This window comes from Amia ocellicauda, chromosome 6, assembly GCF_036373705.1.
Source record: "Amia ocellicauda isolate fAmiCal2 chromosome 6, fAmiCal2.hap1, whole genome shotgun sequence".
Lineage (NCBI taxonomy): Eukaryota > Metazoa > Chordata > Actinopteri > Amiiformes > Amiidae > Amia > Amia ocellicauda.
The window spans coordinates 32,964,679-32,977,596 of record NC_089855.1 but is presented as its reverse complement, the minus strand read 5'-3'; the positions used below and the strand labels follow the sequence as shown (position 1 = coordinate 32,977,596).

The 12,918-nt window shown below is 39.6% G+C and overlaps 1 protein-coding gene across 2 annotated transcripts in view; it reads left to right on the top strand.

Moving 5' to 3' along the window:
* Nucleotides 1-401: 401 nt before the first annotated feature.
* LOC136751387 (interferon-induced GTP-binding protein Mx) overlaps nucleotides 402-12,918 on the top strand; it is a 30,993-nt gene continuing 18,476 nt past the window's right edge. Inside the window, exons 1-9 of one of the 2 annotated variants that reach the window (XR_010816999.1) lie at nucleotides 402-580; nucleotides 1,133-1,321; nucleotides 5,863-6,055; nucleotides 6,265-6,402; nucleotides 6,900-7,054; nucleotides 7,474-7,612; nucleotides 8,754-8,952; nucleotides 9,425-9,503; nucleotides 10,018-10,140. Coding sequence is in view for 1 of the 2 variants with exons in the window: in XM_066706966.1 (XP_066563063.1) it covers nucleotides 1,151-1,321; nucleotides 5,863-6,055; nucleotides 6,265-6,402; nucleotides 6,900-7,054; nucleotides 7,474-7,612; nucleotides 8,754-8,952; nucleotides 9,425-9,503; nucleotides 10,018-10,140 (1,197 nt within the window). In the remaining variant the exon portion in view is untranslated. The remainder of the gene's footprint in view (nucleotides 581-1,132; nucleotides 1,322-5,862; nucleotides 6,056-6,264; nucleotides 6,403-6,899; nucleotides 7,055-7,473; nucleotides 7,613-8,753; nucleotides 8,953-9,424; nucleotides 9,504-10,017; nucleotides 10,141-12,918) is intronic. The other variant, XM_066706966.1, reaches the window with a different exon arrangement.

Here is a 12,918-nt window from a genome sequence, read left to right as displayed (position 1 = left end):
ATAATGCAATATATTTAATTTTCGTAAGGGAACACATTATTATTGTATTATTATAATTATTAATGGTTTATTCCGAGTTCTATATTTTAACCCCATTACTATAATGGTATTCTAGGTGTGTTTGAGAAGTTGCTTCCTTTTCAGTTGTGAATTTGTGTTTCACTTTCATCCAAACACGCTAGGAAATCGAAACCTATTTTAAGTCCAAAGAAGCAAGAACTATTGGAAATTGTATTAACCCATACAGGCATATATAGAAGTATGTGTGTGTGTTTGTGTTCATATTTCTGTATGTTTGTAAAAATGTGTACCGTCCTCTCTCTCTCTCTCTCTCTCTCTCTCTCTCTCTCTCTCTCTCTCTCTCTCTCTCTCTCTCTCTCTCTCTCTCTCTCTCTCTCTCTCTCTCTCTCTCTCTCTCTCTCTCTCTCTCTCTCTCTCTCTCTCTCTCTCTCTCTGTTATATGCAGTGAAACTCGAAGTGAAAGGGACGGGATTAGATTTCATTTTCCGAGAATCGTCTCCAAAGAGAATACCTTCCTTGTCCAGCTCCTGATACACATCACACGGAAGCTTTCAGTCGGGTAGGTGGCATTTCATCTCATGCGCTACAGTGAAGTTGGATTTTTAGTATTTGTTAATAATAAACAAGTAGGTGGTATATTAGTTCATACTATGAAGCTGATCATAATTATAATGCAGCAACTGTTTCGTTTTGCGCATTCTTTTCGCGTTACAGATGTCATAAATTTGAATAATTCTAAAGTTAGTTTCCTATAAAACGTATAGATTGAATGCAGAGTAAAAACAACTTGTGTAACAATACATGATTATTATTTATATTTTGTAGTAACGACTTTAGTTAACTGTCTAGTTGCGCCGCTAGTAAAAACAGCGCCGACTACACAACCCTGTAATATAGATTTTGTGGGAGTATGCCCCCCACCCCCACCCTCACCCGCCTTAATTAAACAAGGTAACCGACAGAAATGCAGATTTAAAAGGATTTACTTCCAATATTCAATTAACAAATAGACATAATATATTTAAAAAATATATGAATATAGTACCAAAAGCCGCCACATGGGAGTAGGATTTATAGAGGTTAAATAATACAGTAAATATCTCTGTTTCAGGCACAGGTAACTTAACTAATGGCAAGTCACAGAAAGTCAAAAAGTGATGGGAGCTCAGCTGTGCCCAATGCACTTGGGATAGACACATTTCAGCTTCTTCCCAGCCCTCCACCTAACTCCAAGTCTTTCATCACAATGTCATCTTCTTCAGGAGCTGCAGGTACAGTTCCTGCTGTGCTAAATGACATGGTGAGTATTATTCTTAATCTATTAATTGTCCATGGAATATATCATATATATTGTAATACAGTGCCACTGGGGCACACAATGGTAGCCCAGGAAGGCAGTTCATCCCCCTGAAGCCCTTCTTTCACCATATACCTGCCTGTGTGTTGCTTCTTCTTAGAACCCACCTATATCTTGAGCCTGGCATCATGCCCATCCTAACACGATGCCACTAATATATAATAATCCATGGATGTGTGTGTGTATGTATTTATGTATGTATGTATTTTATACACACATATATACAGTACATGCAGTTGTCTAAAATAGGAATATATATTCCCCCCAGTGTTTGTTGTTTGACATTTCAACAGTGGTCTCATTCTGCCAGTCGTTCCCCTCAGTACAATCAAGTGAAACCAAAATCTTCATATAACCAATTGCTCACACTAGGTCTACATTGGGGTTGTAAAGTACTGATTAATATGTTTTGTTAATTAAACTACACTTATTTCGTAATTATATCTTTACAGAGTTTGCTGGAAGATGATTCAGTCAAAAAAACACAAATGACTCCAGGTGAATCGGGGGTGGTAAACTTTGCACTTCTACTCCATATAAATCACTAGCGTGTCAGTCCATAGTTTACCCACACCTGTTGTAACTCATTTGAGTCACCTGGAATTTTACAGGATTGTTTTCTAAGCTCTTACAGTAAATTGCCTGTAGTTTTTAATCCCCATTTAAAATGGCAGTAAGAAACCTATTGGGGTCTTCAAACAGTTTATGTACAACTGTAATTTCAGAGAGCTGTTTTGGCATGGTGGTACAGCAGTTAGCACTACTGACTCACAGCTCCTGGGACACAAGTTTGATTCTGGCTCTGACTGTGTGGAGCTGAGGAGTTTGCTTGTTCTCTGTTGCAGGATGGGTTTTCGCACATGGCTTTGCAAGCACAGTCCCAACAGTTCCCCCTCACCTAAATTGTATTTTTTTAAATATGTGCAAGTATTGTGCTTTGGTTCCTCATGAGGTACAAGCTGTGTCACAAAATGTTACAAGTCCAAAGTCCAAGTCCATTGATTTAAATACAAAACTCTTATCAAATTAATAAAACAAAACTATATCTCTCTTCTGAGGCCTAGGCTATTTTGACCCATGTATTATAGCAGATTAGTTCTCCCTTTATTCTCCCCCAGCCTTTGGAGCCTTATACATGTCTTAATAAATTCCACCTGCGCTCAATTACCAGGTGAGCTAACCTGCTGTGTCTAGAGCTCTGAGGTTGGTTTCTGCCGACTGAGGGCCCCTTGTGGTCGGCATGCAGGTCCTGCAATCAATTCAGCCACCTTATCTGCATACAGCCTGCTGACACATAAGGTTTCCACAACATTGTGTATGTAGCGTGTTCAATTCCAAAATTCAGATGAAGATGATTATGAAGATGAACATGAACATGAAGTTGATTATGAAGATGATTATGAAGATGAACATGAAGATGCTCATGAAGATAAAAATGAACATGATTATGAACATAAGGATGCAGACTGTCCGCTTTTACAATGTTGCCAAAGAAACTGGTCGGAAGTCAGAAATTTCAATGCAGAGCAGTGGTGGACGGACGTGTTTCAATGGAAGTTAAAACTTAATAGTTTCAATATTATACAGGGGCGTCGCTAGGGGGTAGGCATCCTAGGCAATTGCCTGGGGCCCCCCCATCGGTCCGCCCCCCCCCCCCCGCTCTCACGGGAGAAAACTCCGCTGCACCCCCCCCCTCCCACGGTATCACTGTCAGGAATTGTTTTGCCTGGGGACCCCACATACCCTAGAATCGCCTCTGATATTATATTGTGTTTACAAAGACACATCTACTCACTTGCACGGTATCTATAGATGAAGGGAGGTCCTACATTTTACTTTATTGCATTTATTTTAGGCTTTATACAATTTAGTGTGGAGCTATAGAACACATACATATACATACATATACAGATATAGGTAGGCTATATATCTATATCTATATATATATACACTCACCTAAAGGATTATTAGGAACACCATACTAATACTGTGTTTGACCCCCTTTCGCCTTCAGAACTGCCTTAATTCTACGTGGCATTGATTCAACAAGGTGCTGAAAGCATTCTTTAGAAATGTTGGCCCATATTGATAGGATAGCATCTTGCAGTTGATGGAGATTTGTGGGATGCACATCCAGGGCACGAAGCTCCCGTTCCACCACATCCCAAAGATGCTCTATTGGGTTGAGATCTGGTGACTGTGTGGGCCAGTTTAGTACAGTGAACTCATTGTCATGTTTAAGAAACCAATTTGAAATGATTCGACCTTTGTGACAAGGTGCATTATCCTGCTGGAAGTAGCCATCAGAGGATGGGTACATGGTGGTCATAAAGGGATGGACATGGTTAGAAACAATGCTCAGGTAGGCCGTGGCATTTAAACGATGCTCAATTGGCACTAAGGGGCCTAAAGTGTGCCAAGAAAACATCCCCCACACCATTACACCACCACCACCAGCCTGCACAGTGGTAACAAGGCATGATGGATCCATGTTCTCATTCTGTTTACGCCAAATTCTGACTCTACCATCTGAATGTCTCAACAGAAATCGAGACTCATCAGACCAGGCAACATTTTTCCAGTCTTCAACTGTCCAATTTTGGTGAGCTTGTGCAAATTGTAGCCTCTTTTTCCTATTTGTAGTGGAGATGAGTGGTACCCGGTGGGGTCTTCTGCTGTTGTAGCCCATCCGCCTCAAGGTTGTACGTGTTGTGGCTTCACAAATGCTTTGCTGCATACCTCGGTTGTAACGAGTGGTTATTTCAGTCAAAGTTGCTCTTCTATCAGCTTGAATCAGTCGGCCCATTCTCCTCTGACCTCTAGCATCAACAAGGCATTTTCGCCCCCACAGGACTGCCGCATACTGGATGTTTTTCCCTTTTCACACCATTCTTTGTAAACACTAGAAATGGTTGTGCGTGAAAATCCCAGTAACTGAGCAGATTGTGAAATACTCAGACCGGCCCGTCTGGCACCAACAACCATGCCACGCTCAAAATTGCTTAAATCACCTTTCTTTCCCATTCAGACATTCAGTTTGGAGTTCAGGAGATTGTCTTGACCAGGACCACACCCCTACATGCATTGAAGCAACTGCCATGTGATTGGTTATTTAGATAATTGCATTAATGAGAAATTGAACAGGTGTTCCTAATAATCCTTTAGGTGAGTGTATATATATAGCATACAACTGTGAGTCTGTTATTTTGTGGGTTCGAATTATGATGTATGGATTATGTTTCTTAGGTATATATATTTTTTACAAATATATTTAGTTTCATGGACTTAAACAGCTTCAGAGTTTGGACAATCCATACTAAAATTAAAAATAAATACACAGAGAAAATAAATAAGTGATTAAATAAATACATGGAAATTTAGACTTATCTATTTATTTCAACATGTATTTATTCATCTATTTATTCATTTATTTATTTCAACATTTATTTATTCATTCATTATTTTCAACATGTATATATTTATTTCCTGTTCATCTCTTTGCTTTTTACATTTCTCAGTGTGCTTTTAAATTTAATAGCATCTCTTGTATTTCTTTTTCTTTTTCAATGTGACAAAACATTGAACTCTGTCAATCAGAGCTAGTGGGTGGTAGCCAGTGCGCTTGTTGGCTAATCCAATCCACATAATTATCTTCATAATCATGTTCATGTTCATGTTCATATTAATGTTCACGTTAATCTTAATTTTGGCACTGATCACCTTCCACAGTTGTGTGTGTTAGCTGGGAGCCCACAGAAATAAGACATTATTCATCATTAATTTTATATAAGACTAGCAAGACAGAACGTCTACACATTTAATGCACAAATGCATTCCAACACTAGATTGTAATTGATTGTACTATGGATGTTTTCAAAATACTTGTTTTAATTGTCTGAACTATGACATTGGTATGCTTTTGTATTCTTTGTATGCATATAACTGCTCTTGTGTTATTTAATAAACATAATATTGTATACTTATTCTGTTTTATGATATGTTTATTAAGCCTTGTGACATCAGCTAGTAATCCTAAACTAATTTTCAAGATAACTAACACTATGTTTGGATCGACACAATCATTTCTTGTATTTTAACTTTTTTTTTCCCCATGTCTGTATGAAAAACATGTCTGTTTTTCCTTTTTTGTGTCACATAGACACAAAGCATTTTCAGTTCCACAGACTTCCAGTACAGTGTTCCTTGGTGTAATTTGGCCTTGATGCTATTCTAGGCTAATCCCCATACATAACATGTTGCATGTATCTGATATATTATGATTCTTGATTCTGAAGCACAAAGAAAACAAGAAAGTTATATGGTGACACACGTAAAAAGCATGAGGTAGGAACTACCCCAGATAGGATGCAAGGCCATCATGGGGCACCTTTGCATATATTCTGAAGTCAAAATGTGTCTCCTGGGGTATGGCTGGTTTATTGTCAAGTGAGTGTATATCTGAGATGATGCTTTCTGTTGTGCAGCAGGAGAACACTACTCTGAATGCACAATATGAGGAGAAGGTGCGGCCCTGCATTGATCTCATCGACTCTCTGCGGTCCCTGGGGGTGGAGAAGGATCTGGCTCTGCCTGCCATTGCTGTGATTGGAGACCAGAGCTCTGGGAAGAGTTCAGTGCTGGAGGCGCTGTCTGGAGTGTCCCTGCCCAGGGGGGCTGGTGAGTATTTATGTTTAGACGTGTAAGCCTGGATGTAAAGCTCAACTGACATAGTCTAGGAAGGCAACAGTGTCTTTTGACTTGGGTCCTAGCAGAGCCTTTGAGCTACTTACTTTATCAAATGACTGAATTATCTGGTTAGACACCATGATTCACTTGAATTTGGAGTTGTGATGTTTGTTTCTATTGGAGTGCTTTTTTGTTTGCAGGGATTGTGACCCGCTGTCCCTTGGTACTGAAACTCAAGAAAGTGAAAGTGGGAAAGCCATGGGAGGGAAGACTTCTTTATAAAGATAATGAAGTAAAACTGGGAAGCACAGCAGAAGTGGAGGAGGAAATCCGTAGAGGTTAGTACCTTGACTACAATTATCTCCATTTAATAAGTAATCCAATTATATCTTCTACCTGTGCTCTTATAGGCCTTCTCATCCAGGTGAAGCCCAATTCAATCTTACACTAGAAGCTTCAGTAGAGAATCTCGGGGGAGGATGTTTTGTAACCAAAGTCCAAATTCATCTTAAGCCAAAAACTACTTCAGTTGATAAATATAATTGTTTTAATACCCCCAGAATACTGTTTAATACCTACAGAAATGGTATCTAAAAAACAAATAATTCTGGTTTAAATATATTTTGTAGCAAGAGTTTATTTTTACTTTTTATATTTTCTTTATTAAGTTTAATAGAATGTGTACACAGTTGTGACAACTAAATTACTACTACTACTACTACTACTACTACTACTACTACTACTACTACTATTAATCATAATAATCATTAATAATAATCCTCAAATGTTGACTTGAACACAATTACAATGTATTGATTTTGCTTTCTGCTTTCAGCCCAAGACATTATAGCTGGCAAAGGTGAAGGAATCAGTGAAGAAATGATCAACCTAGAGATCAAGTCCAGTGAAGTCCCTGATCTGACCCTCATTGACCTCCCAGGGATTGCTCGAGTAGCCGTTGGCAACCAGCCCAAAGACATTGGGGAGCAGGTAACACAAAGATGTATTAATGAGAAAGCTCAGCATAGGATTGATTTAGATTAAGTGATTTTTCTCTATTTATCTATATCTCTCTCTATCACTTTTGCATTTATGTATGTATGTGAGCAAAGTAATTTCTGTTCTTGCTATGCAACAAAATATAAAGAAACGGAATGCTCATTTTCACCCCTAAAATAATTAACCTATTAGTCAAGCAGTGCTTACTTTTTAGCCCGTTTCAGTGTAATATTGTGAGAGCTTGTAATATGTTGATTATCTTGACTAGGGCTGCATTTTCAAAAGGTTTCAGTCTACATTTTTATTTTCCCTACCACAATATAGGCACTTCAGTTAAGTAAGTGATTCTCAAAATATCATGTACAGCAGTGTTACCTTCATATATAATTCCATTATTTGTGTTTCTCCAGATTAAACGAATGATCCGCAAGCAAATAGATAAACAAGAGACCATTAGTTTAGTGGTGGTGCCATGCAATGTTGACATTGCCACCACAGAGGCTTTGAAGATGGCCAAGGAGGTTGACCCTTCAGGAGAGAGGACACTGGGTAAGACTGGATTAATTTACCTTTATCTTGGTTTTATGCTTGCATTCTCTAGATGTGGGGAGTTTTTGACAGTGGCTTCCTGTGATATGTTTGTCTGTGCTACCCAGATCAACTCAACACAAGGAACTGAAGTGTGCTTTCCTGTTCATTTAGAGCAGGGGTGAGCAACCTAAATTAACCAGTGGGCCGCAATTCCAGGTGTCAACTAAGTGCCTGGGCTTCAAAACTCATTTTACCACCATTATAAGCCACAAATGCTACATTTTAATTTAAAAATAGCAATATAATGCAATAAATACATATCAAAATGTCATATGAGAGTAATAATGAGTCAAAATAATAAGTTTGGGCCGCAAGTGGATGCACTTTGGGCCACAGGTTGCACACCCCTGATTTAAAGGAAGATTTTTTGTCTTTCTGCCTGGTTAGAAATCTTAAACATTGTGGTGTGTACATATTTCCACCAGTCACTGTATTATAAGTTAATACATTGTGTTAAAGGGTCTCTCTTATTGTATAAGAAATATCTCATGCAGTTTGAGTGAGAGGATTTTACATTAGACACCTTTCACACAACATTCTAACTCATTATAAATCACACACATAAGTGCAGCTTTGTGAAATGATCATATGTGATGTCTACGTCTAGGGATATATCACTTGCCCAACAAAACATATCTGCAACCAGAACTTTTTCTTTGGTATTCATCCAAGGAGATGAACTGCAGTCAAAATGTATATCAAACATCAAATATTTAAATAGCAAAAATAATTATAAAATGCAAATAAATGCCCATATGCAACATATAGTTTTTATAATGATAGACATGTATGATGATTTTTTATAGGGCATATGTTCAACAATATGGATTACAAACTTAAATGTATTTAACATGTTTCCCATATGTTTTAAATATGTCAAAAAATATCAATTTTATTGGGGTAATGTTTATAAGGATCAGACATTTCTATCATATGGGGAGGTTCCATAAACTATACTGCTATACATTACCAAGCATTGCTGCAAATATTAGTGTATTGTGTGTGTCATTTTTCTGAGGTCAGATTGTCCAAGATGATCATGAAACGTGACATTCATCTATAGAAATAATAACATTGCATTCAAATTACAAATGTAAAGGGATCCTGACAAAGCCAGACCTGGTGGACGAGGGCACTGAAGTGAAGATTGTGGCTGTCATGCGCAATTTAGTCATCCCTCTGAAGAAGGGTTATATGATTGTGAAGTGCCGTGGCCAGAAGGACATCAATGCAAATCAGACACTGGCTGAAGCTATCAAGAAGGAAAAGGCTTTCTTTGAGGATCACCTTCATTTCAGGCAAGGATATAGTGAATGTGTTTTGCCAGTGAGAATCTGATTAATATTCAATCATATTATTTTTTCCCAGTCAGAAAATTTTTATTAACCCGAAAATTGTAAATTACAAATTTGTACCATATACAATTTTTTATGTAAAAGTAGTAGAATGTGCCTTCTAACAAAAAAGGTATAAGTTTGTAATTTGCAGGTAGGTCAAAGTTTTGATCTGGTCAAGGCTGAAGCATATCTAGGTTTGGAGATTGAAAACCTGCATCAGTATAAGATCCACAGTATTTTAGTTTAATATCCCATGGAAATTGGAAAAGACAATGATAACAGAATATATACAGATTTTTGCAAAAATAAATTGAAACGACTGGCAGATGTAGTTTATATAAAATAATAATCTAATCCTATTATTTAAAACTTTTTATTTCAAATTATATTTTTTTCATAATTGGCTTCACTTTTCCCATTTTCTCCTTTGTAGACCACTTTTAAATGCCAAGAAAGCCACGGTTTCCTTTCTGGCTGAAAGACTAACCAGGGAGCTGGTTGATCACATTTGTGTAAGTTTGGGTTTCTCTGTGACAGTAGGCCATACCTACTCTTTCTTCTACTCTTCTTCAGTTCATCCTGGGGATTCAAATGTAAAACTGCTAAAAACTATTATCTGGACAGTTTTTGCTGTGCTGTCTTAACAGCATTTTTCTATTATTGTAGGCCTCCTTATGCTGGTCGGAGAAAGTATATACACCTATAAACAAAACAACACTACTACCCCATCTTTGAGAACATCTGAATCAGCGTTGCCTCTGCAACTATAGTTATACAAATCCATGCACTACTGATAAGTTCTGAAAACGTGAAGTGTATCACTGTAATCAAATAAATTGTGTTAAGTGAAATCCGTATTATACTCTCAGAAATTAAAATGCTCTGATAATGGAGATATATATTGTTTTGAGAAGAAATACATGCATACATTTCACTTTTCATAATCACATGGGACCTTCTCTATGTTATGAATTGCCGTGAAGATTGAGTGTGGTAAACTTTAATAACGGCTGGTTTGGTTTCTAGAAATCTCTCCCTCATCTGGAAAATCAGATTGAAGAGAAACTTCAGACGACGGTCAGGGAACTTAAGAAGTATGGAGAGGCAATACCAAGGTCTGATAAAGAGAAGTTGACCTTCCTGATTGAAGTGAGTAAGCTCTGTGATCACACACCAATCTTAAACAAACTACACTCTTACTTAAAGCAAACTGTACATATTTGTGATATAAATATATTTATGGGTGCATTATTAGTGATTAATTAGGCTGTGAAATGCAAAATGTGTCACAGGTCACAGTCAAGGGCAAAGGGAAAGGGAGCATAGGGGAATTCAAAATAATACAAGTACTAGTAACGCAAGGCAAGAAGTATGATAAAATGTAAAGTGATATCTTACAGGAGAGTAAAGGACTAAAGTACAGTCTGAAAATATGTGTTTTGAGTAAGCGAAGGAAGGAGACTCTGCTGTTTTGACTTCAGTGGGAAGGTCGTTCATCCACTTAGGGGCCAGGGATGAGAAGGAGCGGGCTCTGGAGGAAGGGGAGTGGAGAGGAGGCAGAGTTAGTCTTCTGGCACCGGAAGACCGCAGTGGTCTGGAGGGGATGTATTGGGAGACGAGTGTCTGAAGGTAGCTTGGTGCAGTGTGGTTGAGACAGCGGTAGGTGAAGATCAATGTCTTGAACTGAATGCGTGCCAGTATTGGGAGCCAGTGGAGGGAGCAGAGCAGTGGGGTAGCGTGTGCGAATCGGGGCAGAGAGAATACCAGACAAGCCGCAGAGTTCTGGATGAGCTGGAGCGGGTGGGTAGTAGTTGCAGGCAGGCCGGCCAGGAGGGAATTGCAGTAGTCCAGGCGGGAGAGGACCAGTGACTGGATGAGCAGCTGGGTCGAGTAATTGGTGAGGAAGGGTCGGATTCGGCGTATGTTGCTCAGGAAGAATCTGCAGGTGCGTGTCAGCGTGGGGATGTGCTGAGTGTAGGAGAGCGCAGGATCGAGGGTGACTCCTAGGTTCTTAGCGGACGAAGAAGGAGAGAGTGTCATAGATTCCAAGGGGATTGTGATGGAGAGATCAGCAGAAGGTGAGGAAGAGAGGGGGAAAAAATAGGTGATCTGATTTGGAGAGGTGGAGCTTGAGGAGGTATGAGGCCTCCAGGCGGAGATAGCAGACAAACAGGAAGACTTGCGAGAGGGGATGTGAGGGTCAGAAGAGGGAAAAAACAGGAATATCTGGGCATCATCTGCATAGAAGTGGTAGGAGAAACCATGGGATGCGATGAGGGAGCAAGTTTAGTGAGAGAACAGGAGGGGGCCCAGGACGGAGCCTTGGGGTACGCCTGTGAGGAGAGATTGGGGGGTGGATGAGGAACCTCGCCATGTCACTTGGTAGATCTGGTCATTGAGGTAGGAGGAGAACCAGGTGAGAGCAGTTCCAGAGATTCCAAGGTCAGCCAGGCAGGAAAGGAGGATGGAGTGATCGACGGTATCAAATGCTTCAGAGATATCAAGGAGGATGAGGACTTAGGAGAGGGAGGCCATCCGAGCACAGCTGAGGGAGTCAGTGACTGCCAGGAGACCAGTCTCAGTGGAGTAAGCTGTGCAGAAGCCAGATTGCAGAGGATCCAGGAGTGAGTGATGGGAAAGAAATGCAGAGAGCTGACGGTGGATAGCATGCTCGAGAGTCTTTGAGACCCATATATTACCACATTGGTTAATGTAAATTAAATGTAAGGAGTAAGGATTTTCTTTTTCCCTTTCAGGCCCATTGTAACATTGTTCCAAAGTGCAGGAATATGGACCATGAAATAGTTCTATTCATTTTTATTTTTAGTCATATTTTTAATTCATGTTGTGACACAGTATGGGGTGTGGGACTTGTCGGCCAGGGATCAGAGCTTAAACAAAAGTCTTGATAAGAGTTGTATAGAAAAAAGGGTAAAGAATGTAAGTGTGCTTACAATACTGTTCTTGGTTTCCCTGACTAGTCTCCGGCCACTACTCGGTTTCTCCATCAAGTCCAGAGTGGACACAGGGTTAGGCAAAACAAAGATGTTATCCAGAAGAAAAGGTTGTGATCAATGGGGGTTAATTTTCCTGTCTGGGGGCCAGGCACAAATGAAGATCTCATCCTCTCTGCTCAAAAGCACTCCTTCGCCATTCTGCACTTCCCCTCGGTACCATGCAGCGAACGTCCGGGTGGGTGTGCTTTATATAGTGTATCACATACCCTCCCCCTTCAGCTCAGTGCTTGAAGTCTGGTGCTTGTAATACAGGGTGACTACATAGTGTATTTTTCAAGGCAACAAAGGCCCAGTCTGTTTCCACTGTACATCTGATCATGGGCTGCTTCCTTCATGTGAGTTCTGTGAGTGGACACGCCATTGTGGCAAAGTTACTGATGAATCAGAAGTCCCAGGTAGTCCGCTTCAGAAAAGCCCAGTTGCACTTCTTTGGGTTTGCGGTTTGTCCAGCTTCCCAGAAGACTACTTGGATTTTGGTCAAATGTGATGTCCGGTCCGAGCTGTGTATAACATCAACCAAGTAATCATAGGGTGGCATAGGGTAAGGTTGAAAGCAAAGTCGTAGGACAATGTCTATACATTGTTGGAATGTAGCTGGGGTGCCATGTATTCCAAATGGTAAAATTGTTATACTAGTATAAGCCCTCAATCGTGGGAAATGCAGTTTTCTGTTTGGCATCATTGTTAAATGGTACCTGCCAGTATTCCTTAGTGAGATCCAGTGTACTGATTATATGCACTTTTCCAAGCCGATTCATGAGTTCATCTACTTGTGGCATGGGATATGAATCAAATTTGGGTATTTCTTTGTTTCAGGTCTGACAGCCTTTTAAGTGATATTTGTAGTTTTTTTCATTATAAGAGTAATAAGAGGTGATGATACCCTGAATGCTGGCCTTCTTATCTATAA